The sequence below is a fragment of the Aristolochia californica genome, unplaced genomic scaffold (assembly GCF_029961685.1).
Source record: "Aristolochia californica isolate CCGP_79_NKW_82.1479 unplaced genomic scaffold, dmAriCali1.0.hap1 SCAF_6, whole genome shotgun sequence".
NCBI classification, from domain to species: Eukaryota; Viridiplantae; Streptophyta; class Magnoliopsida; order Piperales; family Aristolochiaceae; genus Aristolochia; species Aristolochia californica.
Window position 1 is genome coordinate 239,139 of NW_027182257.1, and position 15,743 is coordinate 254,881.

The 15,743-nt window shown below is 43.0% G+C and overlaps 2 protein-coding genes and 1 long non-coding RNA gene across 7 annotated transcripts; 2 read left to right on the top strand and 1 right to left on the bottom strand.

The window, feature by feature from the left end:
- Positions 1-85: 85 nt before the first annotated feature.
- LOC137967076 (uncharacterized) lies at positions 86-4,194 on the top strand. 2 transcript variants are annotated; one of them, XR_011116486.1, is made up of 3 exons: positions 86-345; positions 1,458-1,570; positions 3,808-4,194. It is a non-coding gene; the product is annotated as an uncharacterized lncRNA (long non-coding RNA). The 2 variants fall into 2 exon arrangements; XR_011116485.1 differs by lacking the exon at positions 86-345 and having other exon boundaries at positions 1,274-1,570.
- A 1,318-nt stretch (positions 4,195-5,512) lies between these two features.
- LOC137967074 (benzyl alcohol O-benzoyltransferase) lies at positions 5,513-7,274 on the bottom strand. The gene is made up of 2 exons (XM_068813498.1): positions 6,751-7,274; positions 5,513-6,636 (listed from the first exon to the last, which is right to left on the bottom strand). Exons 1-2 carry the CDS (start codon positions 7,189-7,191, stop codon positions 5,695-5,697), a joined length of 1,383 nt encoding a protein of 460 aa, XP_068669599.1. The 5' UTR covers positions 7,192-7,274; the 3' UTR covers positions 5,513-5,694.
- A 2,250-nt stretch (positions 7,275-9,524) lies between these two features.
- On the top strand, positions 9,525-15,121 carry LOC137934991 (rop guanine nucleotide exchange factor 14-like). 4 transcript variants are annotated; one of them, XM_068779604.1, is made up of 9 exons: positions 9,525-9,736; positions 10,507-10,583; positions 10,932-11,011; positions 12,301-12,714; positions 13,298-13,452; positions 13,533-13,607; positions 13,715-13,972; positions 14,070-14,417; positions 14,516-15,121. In XM_068779604.1, exons 3-9 carry the CDS (start codon positions 10,951-10,953, stop codon positions 14,915-14,917), a joined length of 1,713 nt encoding a protein of 570 aa, XP_068635705.1. In that variant the 5' UTR covers positions 9,525-9,736; positions 10,507-10,583; positions 10,932-10,950; the 3' UTR covers positions 14,918-15,121. The 4 variants fall into 4 exon arrangements, with proteins under 4 accessions (XP_068635705.1, XP_068635706.1, XP_068635704.1 ...); XM_068779605.1 differs by lacking the exon at positions 9,525-9,736 and adding an exon at positions 9,934-10,038; XM_068779603.1 differs by lacking the exon at positions 9,525-9,736 and adding an exon at positions 9,934-10,033.
- The last annotated feature ends 622 nt before the right edge of the window (positions 15,122-15,743 follow it).

Genomic DNA, 15,743 nt, shown 5'->3' on the forward strand with positions numbered 1-15,743 from the left:
GTAGAGAGGAGTGAGGGTCCTCACCTGAAGCCCCAGTTCTTGTGGTGCGTTTTGAGCCTTCCAGTTAAGAGGCTTCATGGCTGCTCAGTTGCAGAGTAAAGAGTTTCACAGAAGCTTCTTTTCGTGTTTAAAGTAAAAGGGGAGAAAGAGGGAAGGGAGCAGCTTCATAAGGAATCTTTTCCTGGCCTGGAAGGAGACGTTCCGGAACCAAAGCGAGCAGATTCGTCATCGCAGAAGAGGCAGAAATGAAAAAGCAAACACGTATGCTTCCAAAGGAACATTATGCTTCAATAATTGAGGAAGGGGAAGAATACTTTTGGTGGGTGCAGTCGAGCAGGCTAGCAGGTTTGGTTCCTCGCCTTTTGCTTCCCCTCCCATTATTGAGCAAACTAGCCCCAAAATCCAGAAGTCATCATGTAGACCTGCGCTATTTACAGCTAATCAGCCTACAGAATTCTAACCCGCTGCAGTGCCTCATTGTGGCCTTGTTACGTGTTCATACTTGGGCGTCTCGGATTTTCCAATGGGACATCTAAATTCCGAGTCAAAAGTCAGGGGCGGAGATGGGTTTCTTCCAGAGTACCGGCGTTCCGCCTCCTTGGCCAAGGCTTATACAGCCAGCCTGAAAATTTCTAGCTTTGTCAATGGGGGGCATTACTCTAAACCGAGTGAGTTTACACTGAGTCGAAATCCAAGTGACACAGCGAGTGTGCCAGAGCCATTGGTAACTGGAGACAAGATACCGAGAAGTCTTCTTCCTCCATGGGTGGTTCTCCCAGTGGGAACTTTTCTCTTTCTTGAAAGACCATTTTTAATGAGCGACGCCCACTTCCACTCGAGCCTTTTTAAGTCTTAATCAACTTTTTTAAAACTTTAAGACCTTTGGAGCCACTTGTGCAGCATAGAAAAATACTTTTGCGTTTTTTTTTTTTTTTTAATTGATAGAGAACAGTTAGCTTTTGGACGTTCATGCACGGGGGCTGAATAAGAGTAGTGGCGAGAGAGAGAGAAAGAGGCAAAGGGGATTACGATTTACGAGTTCCAATTTGAATGAGTTAAAAGGGCATTTAATAGTCTCTTTAATTTGGTGATTAGCGACCGATGCAACAAAGTCGGATTTATAACAAAAAAGCCATCCACCCGCGATATTTACACATGAGAATTTGGGTGATCAACAGAGGTGTGTAAATGAGACACGCGTCAGTCTCTCACGCAATCTTCATGGCTATAAATAACAACGATGCACGCTGTGGACGGGGGCTGGATAGGGTTTTTTGTTATTGAATTTGCGCCTGAACAACCCCGCAACCTTCCCTTTTTCTGCTCTGCGGCAGCTGCTGCACAAGAGCTTCGCCATTTCTCATTTCCTTCTCGATGAGTCTGTAGATCTGAGGATGATAGAGGAGCATCCGTCGGTCGAGATTTTTTTACTACTGTCTCTAATTCGCTTGGTGCAGGTCGGGAACGCTCGCTCTCCGAGGTGATTGGGATCCCGCCTTGCATCAACTGAATCGGAGACTGCAGTGAAGGTTGCGGATTGGACTTGTTTCTCTCGAGGAGGCACCGGAAGGTTAGATCTTGTTTGGTTATTGAATTTACCAACGGATGGTCTTGCTTTTCGTTGTTTTATTTGCAGGCGGGGTTCGGTGACATTGAACTATTGTTTCTAGATTGGGAAATGCTCTCGAAGAGTCAGATCCAGAATAATTTCTAGTCTTATTCCTCTATCAGACTTATCCGTTTCACTTTCTCTTCCTCGTTTCATATGTTCTCGTTGGCTTATCATTTCTCCCTTCTGTTTCCTTAGATTGGAGTGGATCTCAGTTTCTGCTTTTACTCGACTTGTGGTGTCCTATTTTTTTATTCCTCTTTCTTTTTTCTGTTAGCTATTCAATTAACTTTTAAATTCAGTTGCATCTCAATCTAGGCCATTATTGATCTGCCTCGAGCGTCGTAATTCGAAACCAGTCATTGCCTTTCGTTGTAGTTCTGGCCGGAGTTGACTGCAGAACAAGGGGAGCTATTGCTCAAAACTAAGTAAAAGTTTGAAAAACATTTACAAGTGACGTGGACAATATTTTGATAAGATTAGAATCCAGAATACTGCAATTATTTTCTAGCAAAAGGAAAGAAGAGTTTGGAAACTGTTTGCTTCATGGTCGATTTACTTGGAGGAAAATAAATTTGAACTGCTAAAAGTGATAAAATTACATATTCTATCGTCAAGTAAGTTGTATATATTTAGCAATTTACCATCCTATCAGGATAACCTTTAAGGCAGTTGTGGGAGACTGCTTTAGGTAAGGATGGCTTGGAGGAAACCAATTTAGCATGATTTATGCAAAGAGGATTGTGGCAGCTACCAAGTTTGGAAGATATCTATCTCTGGAGTTGGTCAACAATAAAATAAGGGGACTACTAAAAAAATATAAGAAGATGGGGAAGGAGGGAGGTTATGCAGGTTATCATGTGGCAGATTAGTGTAACCTAAAATACCTGTCTGTAAAAAGAAGATCGAGAAAGAGAGAAAAGATAGGGAATGAGAATTGGGAGTGTTGTATGTGCCATGGGAGAAGAACAGTGGAGACTGGAAATAATGAAGAAAGGTGACCAGTGGCCAGGCCTTAAATTTGTCGCAAGTTTGTTGTACTAGAAAAAATTTGTGTGTGAACATTGTAAACCATTTCTTTTTCTTCTTTGATATGGGAGAGAGAATTTTATTTAAGTTTAGTTGCATCAAAGATAGGACACTACCTAAACATTGTTTAACTTTGATCTGAGTGTTGAACCATGTTTAATCCATAAAACTTGGTTCTTAAATTGGAGAGTTTTTCTCTTTCCTTGTTGAATTGGAACTTCTTTATGTGATTGAATCATTCTTGGGTGAGCTTTGAAGAAGTGATCGGTATTTTAGACTAAAGCTTAGTTGCAAGAAAAGTAATTTCATTGTTAAAATATTTTTCTTAAGAGCCTATTTCTAGAAAGAATGAAAATTTCTCTGAAGATATTGATAGGAAATAGGTTGGATTTTTGGAGCCCTTGTTGTAAGATCACCTGCGTTTTAGTCAAGTTGTATCGATTATATTCAATTGTGGGGTTTACTGAGTATGACATCTCATTTGAAGATTTATTAATACAAAAAGTGTCAAAGTGTAGATTAGGAAAAGAGAACTAAAAAGTGTGAAATTGTGGATTTAAAGGAATTAGGACTCCAGCTATATTATAAGAGAGTATCAAGTAATAATATCATCTTTTCATGATCAAAGATTAGGTTTTCTGATTGATGTCAGTGAAAAGGGTTTAGAAGTTGTAAGTCTTTCTCTTGAGAATGGCGTTTAGCTTTTATTGATATAGCTAAGAAAGCTTAGGAGTTGTTAGTCTTTAGAGAGGGTAAGGTATGGCTTAGTTGAACTGTTCAGTACAGGGTAAGTATTATAGCATTACCTGTAAGGAGGATTGTCTACCCTAAGAAATTATTGTTTGGTAAGAGTAGTGCAAGAGAAAATGAATGATTTAGGGGAAAAAAAGATGAAAATTTGAGGTCAGAGCAGTTTTATTGTTAGTGGTAGTAAAATAGAAATTTCACCTTTTAGGCAAATTATAAGTGCAAAGAGCCTTGGCTCACTTTAAAGTCACAAGCTTCAAAGTTCAATTTTCCTTTAAGGGCCTTGATTTCTTCTTTCATAGCTTTCCTTCATTTGAGATGAGACGGCTGAAACAAATGCTTTGCACATGATTTAATTTTTGTTGCTTTCTGCTGTTTGTCTATCACTTTCTTCTTTATACTTTTTTTTGTTGTTGAGTAAGGAAAACAGAGTTTCCTGAAGCCCTGAATCCATGAGCTGCAAGAACTCCTCAACAGGCCACAGCTGTCACTTCTGTGCAATCTTCTGTGGTCAACTCAAAACTGCTTGGCCTTTCAGAGAGACGGAACAAACTTCACTGCTGTGATGAATGGCAGTGCATCTCATCTAATTTCACATGAATAATGAATGTCAAACTTCAGGGCAGAGTAAAGGATATTACCGCGTTGAGTTCATTTTCTGTCTCTTCATGTATTAGCGGTTTTTTTCCTTAATCTTTTTCACCTACTATTCTGGTTTCGCGGTTGTGTATAGCATAATTCAGATTTGAATATGTACTGGTTTGAACTAGACCATAAAAGTATCATGACTCCCACTTAATCAGACCAAACTGGTTGTTTTTGGCTTTTGAATTATCCCAGTTTCTTGTCTTATTTGAATTGTGTGAGAGACATGTGAGCCTCATCTAGTTTTTCTTTACCATAAGCTAGGAGGTTTTTTTCCTTCCCCACTTCTTTATATTTTAGTAACTTTTATATGTGTCTCATATTTAGGTATTTTGATTCGATATCATTACGAGATGAATGTTAGGAACAATTAAGAGAAACAGAGGAGCCATAATTTAACGTGGTTCAAGCTCACACCACAACCTTCACCATAAAGCAGACAGGGAACCATCTACCCACAATCCAACTAGCGCGCGCCCCCCCCCCCCCAAACCAGAGCCTACTTCTAGCTATCTCGAACCTTTGGCCCAATCGCACACTCAACACCCCCGAAAATCCCAAACTCCCATCCAACTCGCTCATGAACCACTTCCCATCCCGCCCTACAAACTTCATGTGGGGTAGGGGGAGTGGTGTTAATTATACTTCTTTTATCATAATATAAATTAGAAGTGCGCAGACAGTGCTAGATATAATATCTTTATGGCTCAAAGTTGTGGTTCTTCCGAACGGTTTTACTCTCAACACTACCAGCTGAGGGGTGTATCTAAGAAAACCATCATCAGGTTTCTGTGAAAAATGTATAAAAGATATGAAGTTCCGTTGCTATCTTCTCACTCTGAATACGAGCATCTGTATTTCAAGAAAAGGTTTGGAAATCCGGCTTATCATGGTAGTGTGGTGAGGCTAAGTTTTCCAAAACTTGTTGTGATCCCATTCAGCCATCCTTAATCACGATTGAGATAGATGAATTTGCAACTTGGAAGAGAGCCATTTATTTATATTTTCGTCTGTGGCTTGCACTAAATAATTTTATTAATATTAAAGTTGAGTTTTAATTAATCTGTAAATTGTTTAGGAACAGCAAGAATATCTGATTGAAGAGCTTAGAATTCAAGCTATAGAACTACCACGTGACCACCAAAACTTGGAGAAATCGAATTAAACCCAAAGACCACGCACTTTTAAGTGGGCTTTCATGTCTCGTCCACTCCTCCTTCCATTAAGCAATGGAATCAGCAAATCGGAGTTGAGTTAATGAAAGAAATAAAGGATGAGTGAATGTCCCCCCATTCACCTGTTTTTCAAGTGATTGGACGAGACCAGTGACTGTTGCTCTGAAGTGGTAGCAATTCATGGAGGTGAATGAGTATAATCACATATTACTGCTTCAAATGCTTTATGAAGTTTATTTTTCAGCAAATCTTTACCCAATTAGGATGTTGTACAAATGGTGGGTCAATTATGGCCAGTTATTTGCAATTATTTGGATTATTGGAAAAGAATATCACTGTGTTTCAACGCGAATAGCAATGGAAAAGAGGGGATGGACCCTCCTATCAGTTCACAGTCACCCTCACCCTTCTCCATATCACACTTTTACTATTCTTCTATCATCTATGTCGCAGACCTCAACAACAGTGAAAACTGTTTTCGCTTGGAGATTACAGCGCTGAGAGGATGAATTTGGGAGAAGAATCTTTCTTGCTGGGTCCGACATCGCCACCTGTCAGACTCTCAATCTCTGATACGAACTTCTCCATCGCTGGTCCTGACAGGCAGACGGGGACGACGATACCTGTCTCTCCTTTGCTGTTTCTGAACGGGATGTAAAAGCTGGCCACTCCGGGAATGGCTCCCACTCCTCCTTTCGCCGCGCCGCCATACACCGGCTTCCCCCACCCGAAATCCACCTCCGTGAAGCCTGCGCGGGTGAGGTCCGACACCAGATAGGTTCGCACCACGGTGAAGTGTGGCCGGCCCTTGATAACCATCAGGTCCGCCACCGACTTCATGTACTCCTCCGTCACGTCCGCCTTGGCCGCTTTCACCAGCTGCAGAGCGTAACCCAGGGGGTTCGAGCACAGTTTCCCGGCCGTGGAAACTGCCACCGGGAAAGCGAAGGCGTTGCCATAGAAGCCCTCCGGTAAGGGGGGGTTGTACTTGGACCGAGCGTTAACGATGCAGAGAACGCGCATTTCCTCGTCTGGATCGGGGGAGAGAGCGATCGTTCGGCTCCTCCAGAGACAGGCGGTTAGGATCTCGAAGGTGGAGGAGCTGCGCAGGTTGGATGGAAGGTGCTTCCGCATGGCAGTTATCTGCTCGGAGCCAAAGAAGAAAGACCTGTGAGCCATGTCGTCGAGAGGGATGATGGTACCCTTCGTGTCCGGCACCTCCTCGTACTCGCGGTGTACGCAGCTCACTCGAGGAGGATTCCGAGCATTCAGCCTCTCCCGGCCCCACACCGGTAACACCGACGGCCGAGCAACTCCAGTTCTTGCCATTTCCGCCACCGCGTCCATGAACTGAACCAGCCCAGTAGCGTCGCTCATCGTATGGTTCAGCCGCAGTGCAAAGATGAATCCTCCGCAGAGCAGACGAGTGACCTGTTATCATCGTGTTCACTTCCCATCAGTAAAGAGAGAAGAAGATCACGTTGCGCTAGCTAGAACTTGGAAATTTACTACAAAGACGATGGAAGAAGAAAAGACTTAAATCACCTGGATCAAAAGCAAGGGAGTGTTGAAAACCTCTCCTGAGCCAGGCACGTCGTAGAGAAGTTCCTCCAAGAGGGGAAAAGGTGGCTGTAGCCCTTCACCAAACTGCTCCAGTTTCACGTCGGCATCAGCCTCGATGAACAAAACACCCTCACCGGTGCACTCTACCATTAGCTTCCTCTTGGGGCCTTCTCTGAGCCTCCCTGCAAAAGGGTAGTAGTAAACAAGCGTCCTTGCTAGAGCTTCTCTGATAACACCACAGGGGTCTCGTCCCGCCATCCTCGAATCATGACGGTAGAATTGAATCACTGGAATCTGAAACCGAAGCCCATCCTGGTCATCTATATCCGAGAGTTGCTTGAATTCGTGCGGAGTCGGCGTCGCCGGTGCCACCAGCTCCGGTTCCCGCCGTCTGACGGAGAATTTGAGAGAGGGATCCGCCATAAGTGATACAAGGAAAGGCTAAGATACAGAAGAACAAAAGCACAGGAATATTGGTCACTACCCAAGAAGAGAGATGTTCTGCTTCAACTGAACCGACTGGATCGTCTATTTATAGAGACTCGAAAGGTAATTCAACAATAGGACATTCCTCTGTAAATTTCTCCGTGGCTAAGGCTGTGTGGCCATCCACTTTTATCTGTCATTATTTTTAGTTGACTGAAGCCTTTGGAGCTCTGCATTTTTAAGCTTCCACTGTCCTCTCATGTTTACTTTTTCCCTTCCAGTAATTAATATCCAGTTTATTTTTTGAAAAATCAAATCACTATCCACAAATGTAAGCTGCGGTAATTGTCTGTTATGATTTTCTCAACCGTAGATTTCAGTGTTCTTAATTGAACATCTTTCATGAATCAGTCCCGCAAGAAATCTGCAAAACCATTACTTTCTTCTGCCCGTTAATTACCCGGTGTTTGTTGGATATTAAACTTGAATAGAATCAGCTATTCGGTGTAAATAATATATCATTGGAAAGCTAGGCCTGTCGTTTTTTTTTTTTCTATCTTCCCTGTTTTATCTTTCTTTGAGATGCTCAGCTTTGCTTCCAACATGTTTACCTCGAGTGAAAATGATTTGAAACTTGAGAGCCAAAGCCATGGGTGCTCCTCGAGAAACACGACGACCCAGGTCCACGCACCCAAAAGCCAGTCTAAACTCTCTTTTAGACTGGAAATTTTCTATCAAAAGCATTTTCTCGGTTATGACTTTCTTGGTCATTATTAAAAATTTTAATTTGAGAAGACTCGTCTTCGTCTTCTACAAACAATTTTTTATCTTTGTCGCTTTTTTCTGTCTTATACTTTCCTGCAGTTTCGGGAATCTTTACTCACTCAAATTGCTGGTTGCAGAGTACTTGACTACAGAGCCACCAACCTAGGGGGAAGGAAGACCAGGCCAATCCTCCTCCATCAACGAAACAAGAGTACAATTTCATCTACCAACTTTCATCATTTTTTTGTCAATGATCCTTGTGTAATTAACTACTGATAATAAATTTGTTGGAAGAGTTTCGTGAGTTTCGTATTTGAAGTCAATCTGGAAAGAAACAAGAACCTCTTATTCATCTTCAGTCGTTGTGGCCTGGACGGAAAAAAAAACTGAAACGGCTAAAGACCGCAAGCCCAACTGAATTTCTCCGAAAGAGAAGCTGAGATGACCCGACACCATTCGGAAGAAAAAACAAAACAGTAAATGCGCAAGGACGACCGAGGATAACGTTGGCTGTCGTCCCTTTGGAAATTATTCAGCATCAACCGTTTATCACCTTTTTTTTTCTGGTTTTTGGGAGCAGATTCTAGTGCTTGACAACAATCCACAAACGTTCTTTTCAGAAAGACATCGAGGCTGAGATCAATGGTTATCTAACTACCCTTTCCAAGGATTGGTTGAGTGATCATTTCTGTCTCTCCCTTTCTCTCGCAAATGTGTTCAACGAGGTACATCCGTGGACGGTGTGATATAAATATTTTGGATGATTTAAATGTATAAAAAATTTTACTAAATTCTTGTTGGAAGATTGGATCCAAACCGTCCAAACTCGTAAAACTAAAGAAGACCTATAGAAGACATAGAAGACGGGCTCAAAGCCAAGGAGTCGTCGGGTCCAGCATTTACAAGGGAGATTAGAAAGCCCAACTCACGCTCATGCCCATTGGTTCAACGTGGAGCCCAACAATATTTGAAGTTAGATCCAACAAGAGAACCCAATTCTTAGAATCCAATCCATGTGACCCCAAAATACCCTCAATGATGATAGAAAGTCTTGTCACTGAATCTAATAAACCCTCAAACGGAGGTTTTACATTGATGGCGGGCATAACTCTTAAGTGCATGGTTGATAAATGAACTTAAAATTTCACCAATCCTGCCGGCGCCGAAGCTCCTCTCCGTCGTTCCCTCTTTCCCCTTTCTCTCCTCTCACTTCAATCAAGACAAATTCGTTTTTTTCAATTCCTCTTCCATCCCAATGCCACGAAGCAAGCAGCTTTTGGACCCTTCTCTTAACTCCGCCATGTCCAGACACTCGAGCCTCTTCTGAACCCTTCCCCACTGTGTCTGTTTGACACAGCTGAGGATGAACTATAAAAACACAGCCATCAATCTCCACTCTCTAGATAATTAAAAAAAAAAAAAAAAAAAAGAGTTTTAAAAAGCGAGGTGTATCGAAGTAATTGTCTCACGTACATCCACGTGCTCCCGTCTCGCTCCTTTCGTCTTCTAATTTATTTCTCTCTGAACACTGAAGGCCTCTCAGAGTCTCTGTCTCTCTGCTCAGCGAGACTGCTGTGCAGCGACTTACGCGGGAGACGACATTGGACGGTGGACAGTGGTGACCGTGAGTCCTACTTAACGCTGAGTTCCGTTTCTCGTCTCTGCAGTGTGCAGACAAGGACAAATACCGAAACTGGCTCTCGGGTTTGACATGATTCACCAAGCAAGGAAGAAGATACGAGGGCAACGTTGGAGATCATTCAATTGCATTGATTTCGTATCTTACCCTACCCACCCGCCTCTTTATATGCCTTTTCTTTCTTTTCCTTTTTTTTTAAAAAATAGATTTTTTCTTGGGTTTGTTTGAAATTCGAGCGGGCGCGTCTAGTTCCGGCCGGACCCATCGCCTCCACTATTCGAACCGCCTATAAATGCGTTGCCCATTTATTTCCACCTTCCCTTCTTCCTCCGCTGACTGCTCTTCCTGCAACAAGCTTCTTCCTGTCCTGTCGCCGTGGATCGCAAGAAATCTGAAAATTTCCAATTTTGCTTTTGAAAATGCAGAACAATTCACGTATGGTGTGATCTCTCTCGCTCTGGGTCCTTGAGTTTTTTTCCGTATAAGTTGCTCTGATGGATTTCTCGTCTTTTCCTCTTTTTAATGGAGCAAAAGATCTTGGAGGGTATTTTTTACGAGGTTATGCAATCTGATTTTGAATTGTGATTAATGGTTTGGGATTCGTTTCAGGCTCTCTCAGCTCCAACAGTTTTGCTGTTTTTTTTTTTTTTTCCAATTAATTCTTCTGTTCTGTTTTTGTGATGCAGTCAAGTCTTGTATCTGCTTGTATTGGAACTACCAATTTTACGAGCAGATCTGAGTTTTCTTACTGGTTTGGGTTTGTTCAAGTTTCTGACTGAGTGATTGTTTTTTCCGCATTTTCGATTTTAGATGGCTGAGTGTTCGTAAAATATTTAAATTGCTTATGCGAGAAGCGTTAGAGGAGTAACGTAAGGTTGCAGGATAAAACCATTTGCCTTTCCTTGCAGGACGCCTTTTGGCAGATTAGTGGTCGAGACTGACACTGCGGAGCGTTTGAAAAACAGAAGCTTAGTTAAAAAGAAAGGTAAAGAGTACCTTTTTTCCGTTTTTCTTTGTTTCTTTTGGTAAGAAGTAAAGCAGGTTGCTTGAATCCTTGAGAAAAGCTAGGGAAATAGTTTCTCAGTTTTTTTTTGAGTTCAGATCTTCTATGCACTTGTACAAGAGCTTTGGTTTCCTAACAGCAAGTTCTCATTTTTATATCCCCGAAATGTCTGTCTAGTTTCAATCATGCCATAATCAAAAGAAGCACCAAAAATTTAATGGCTCATGATCGTCTTTAATCTATATGTATATGTATATCATTTAACAAATAGAATTCTATTTCATTGTCATCTTTGCCGATGACTGAACGAATTTGACAATTCGTGTTCAGGAAAAACAAGGAGCTAGCAATGCGGCTTTCCTGTTGCCGACGGGAGAAGGAGATCAGCTTCGATATCGACGATCAAGAGAGTATGTGATTCCCACTCAGCTTTCCTATCGTTCTATTATAGAGAATTGATTTTCGCTGTTAAATGCATCGAGTCTAGGCTCAGAAACCCAAGAATAGAAGAAGATAGGACTGCCATGATCAATCTGTGATCCCACAAGGGAGAAGAATATTCAATCAATGGGGTAACGGGGACCATAGCTTACCTATTTTTAACTGTATGTGCCCATAAGAAGAACTGGACATGGGTATGGTCCCCAAGTAATTCCAGAAACGAGTTGTTAATCAGATGCTCCTCCCTATCTGCCTGTAGTGTCGTCACCGTTGGAATCCGTGAACAGGAGTTCCGAATCGACGAATTCCGATCCCCATTTGTTTGTTTTTTCGTTTCTTTTTCCATTTGGGAGATGCCATACATATGAGATGAGTGTGGAGTCCTTTGGGCACCATATCTTGTCGGCCATGACTGGACAGATTTCTAAGTTTGTGCTCCCAGTTCGGCAGAATAAAGGATCCTTATTAACGAAAAGGGTCTTCAGAGCTGACTGATTGAAACAACTACACAGCGATCCAACTTAGAAAAGACAGCCTTGCTCGTGAGTAGGTTCGCTGTTTGATATTTTTCCCCGGTCACAGTAACAATGTTTTTTTAAACGTGTTTTCTGTAGACAAAGGTCAAATCATAGCAGAGATTTTCTAAAAAATTAAGAGAAGAGATAGCAGAGAAACGTTCCTTGTCCCCCCAATCGGTGCCGTAGACGAAAGCACTGCTTTTAGCATCACACTATAAGATGCAAATAATGAAGAAGAAAAAAAATCAAAGGAGGCTTTGGGTCTCCCCCGCCATGAATATGGGAAAATCGAAGTCATTGTCCAGAATATCTTTACCGAAAGTCACCAGTTCGAATTCATTTGGCTTCGCACTGACTTGGGATTCGCTTTTTTTTGTTTGACCATTTAATTTATACGGCTCTGCAACTTCTCCCCATTCTCTGTTAATTCCTTTTCTTTTTCCATCCGCTGCAAACAACCCAGATTCCCATGTGTGAGACTGAAAGTTGTGCATAAACCATTTATGTAGACTAACGTATTCATATTTAGTATATTTAAAGAGGGTAACATGCAGACACCGACTGTGTATTTTCGTACTGTATCTTTTACCAGTTTGATTGGATAAAGTCAAGGTTTTGTGAAGTGGTCTTATGATAATAATCAAACTATTTAGTTGATGTGATGTGATCTTATGTAGTTGTGATCGTGATTCTGCTGTTACTACTATGACTTGTTCATAATTTTACTGTGCACGTTTCAGGGATTGTGACATACAATGGGCTGGAGAGTATAGAGAGCTGCATTCTCAGCAGCAGCTGTTGCGGCAACGAGAGCAGCGATAGGAGCAGAGGGAATGGATTCCCTTCCGACTCAATGGAAGAAGATGCTTCGAGCTGCTCCTCGAGTAAAGACCCAATTGGATCTTTTTCCTCTCACTGGGTGATGAACCACAAAGATGAAGACGAGTGGGAAGTTAGCAAAAACAGTCCGCAGAGTTTTCCTGCCTCCTGCAAAGACAAACAGGCTTGCAGCCCGCGGCTGTCTCTGGATGAATACGATGTGGACTCCATGAAAGAGAGGTTCGCGAAACTGTTGCTGGGTGAAGATGCATCGGGAGGACGCTGGGGTCTTTCCACTGCCTTGGCGTTGTCTAATGCCATAATCAATCTCGCTGGTAAGGGAATAAGCATTGTTCTTCTCTTCTTTTTGACATTGAGAGGCAGGAATAGCTTGCCTCGTCTCTTTCATCCATAACATGATTTTGCACAGAGCAGGGAGGGAGGAACAGAAGTTAAATCTTTACCGTTTTGTACGTTGCCTACAATTTTCTTACATATATCTATTTACAGTCCTTCAAAGATTTTGAGCCCTTTGATGGAACTCTTTCGTGAAGATGACAATGTATCAGCAATTGGACCCGTGAAGAATTAAATGGAAGAAGCAAAAGTCCAATGCAGTTGTTATCGACTTGCACTATTCTAACCGTCTCCTTTCGTACACCTAATTCCTGATTCTTCTGTCGCAGTCTTCTGGTTTGGTGGGATTTAACATTTGAATTGATGGAGTGTGTGGGAAGACGAAAAAAGGCATTGAATGCGGCTTTCAGCTTTTCAGACCCCGTAATTCGTATCCATATCCCCGTTTCTGCTCCGCTGGGCTGACCATTACTCCGTTTCTGTTTGAAGCCTGATTGAAACAAGAACAAAAACAGAACTGTGATTCAGTCTCTCTTAACAAATTGTTGCCGGGTTCTGCAGCGTCAGTGTTCGGTGAACTTTGGAAGCTGGAGCCGCTACCGGAGGACAGGAAGCGTAAATGGCACAGAGAGATGGACTGGTTGCTTTCCCCTACTAATCACATGGTGGAGCTGGTTCCAGCCAAGCAAGATGGAGCTAATGGGCGCACCTTAGAGGTTGGTCTCGACGTGAAAGAACTAGTGCTTTCCCCTGATCCCTTAAATTATTCATTTCACGGCTTCATTGTTGGATGCAGATCATGACGCCGAAGATGCGATCCGATATACATATGTATCTCCCTGCACTGCAAAAGCTTGACGCCATGCTCATCGTAAGTGTTTCCTGGCGACAAAAGTCTGACGAAATAATCGTTTCCGTGAGATTTAACCAGAGGCAGAGAGGGGTAGCAAGTCGGGCTAATTTGAAATCTTAATGCAGGAGACCCTGGATTCGATGGTGGATACGGAGTTCTGGTACGCGGAAGGAGGTAGCAGAGCAGAAGGGCGGAGGCAGAACATGAAATGGTGGCTTCCCTCTCCCCGGGTACCCAGATGTGGGCTTTCCTCCACGGAGAGGAGGAAGCTCGGGTATCGGGGGAAGTACGTGCATCAAGTCCTGAAAGCCGCTAGGTCCATCAATCAGCACGTCTTACTGGAAATGCCCGTTCCTTCTCTCGTCTCCGACGCCCTCCCAAAGGTGACACTCTTAAAAGTGAAAACCCATTCGTCTTCTCCCGTCGGCGCTTCCGTTCTTCTTCCCCAACTCTCATTGCTACTCTCGCTGTTTTATGCAGTCCGGTAGGGCGAACCTGGGCGAACACCTCTACAAGGCATTGCGCATGGAAAGAGTTTCGGTCGAGGAAATCTTTCGTTCCATGGATTTCAAGACTGAGCACGCCACCCTGGAGATTGCAAACCGGGTGGAAGCTGCAGTGTTTGCCTGGAAACAGAGGATTTCTCTTCAAATGGCAAGGAAGTCACCAGCTCGACATTCGTGGCCCTTTGTAAGGGATCCCGAGCTGGACATGGACAAGATGGAAACACTGGTGGAGAGAGCCGAGACGCTGGTGCAGCTACTGAAATCGAAGTTCCCAAACCTGCCCCAGACGTTTCTCCACGTCATCAAAGTACAGTACAACAAGGTATCCAGTCGGGGTTTTCTTCATCTCCGGTAGGCAGTAAGGTCGACAACATGTTCAGGCATGAGTGATTCATTGTTATTAATTTCTTGTGTTTGTAGGACGTCGGGCATTCCATCATGGAAGCTTACTCGAGAGTTTTGGGAAGCTTGGCGTTCAGCATTCTTTCGAGAATCAGCGACATCCTGCAAGAAGACGACTTGAACAAGCCCGATTCCCCACTTTCTTGTTTCAAGTTGGAGTCCTATTCACAGATGTATCTTCCCGGCATTTCAGAAGCTCCGGTGAACGTAAATCATCGAGTAAGACACTCCCTGATCGAACAGATGAAAAAGGTAGAGAGGCGGGTTGACAACTCCAGCTTATGCAGAGCATCTGAGGAGGAATTCTCGGACCAGGAGACGAGGACGAGCACGTCATCAGCAGCAACCCCATCCAGGAGCAGGGTCTGGTGCTATGGCAGAGAAGCCTGCAGCAGTCTCTCCCCTTGGTCTTCCCCTTGAGGCTGCAGTGGTGCCATGAGGGACCTTTTGCTTTGCAAGGCGTCTTCAATTTTGTATATATAAACAGCGTCAGGTTCTGTTCTGGCTTATGTAATGGTGTTTGATGTTTTAGATCATCTAACGGAACGACGCAGAAGCGCCCTTTTCTTGCCCCCATGTCTTCGTCTCCGTTTCTTCACCGACCCCATCGCCAGAATCAATTTTTGCGTGTCATATCACTTGCCGGAAACCACCTAAAAGTATGAGAATCCCTCGTTTTCTCTGTTTCGAGAACTGCAGATTGAATTCATTTGTGGAATGTCTAATAGTGCAGCAGACACAAGAAAATCAATTCATGTATCCCACGAACAATGAGCAACCATTTCTCGGATTCCTCTGAAAATTTACGGTAAGTGCCGGCAAAATCTTCTTTGTTGAGTTTGGATGGAAGATCAGATATTTCGAACCATGGGGGAGCGTACCTTCTACCAGATGAACAGAGAGGCGGAGAAATCATTCGAAATTCAATTTTATTTGCAGAAACTTCAACCGAGCACCTTTCTGTGATCGATTTATCGCACAAATGCGAAAAAATTGTTCGTAACGGTCTAGATAACCGATTTTCCTTCATTCTATTGGCATGCAAGAGCTAGGAAAGTTGAAAGCAGCCTTAAAAAATTACTTTGCCGGCATCGCAGGCGTAGTTCCACGGGAAAAGAAGGCAGAGTAAGAGAAACGGAACGTGTCCGATATATCGGCCATTACGTTAAATGTTACGATATCCAATATGTTACTAAATCCGATATGTTTCCGAAATGTCGGGCTCAATTTTTAGAAATATCGGCCG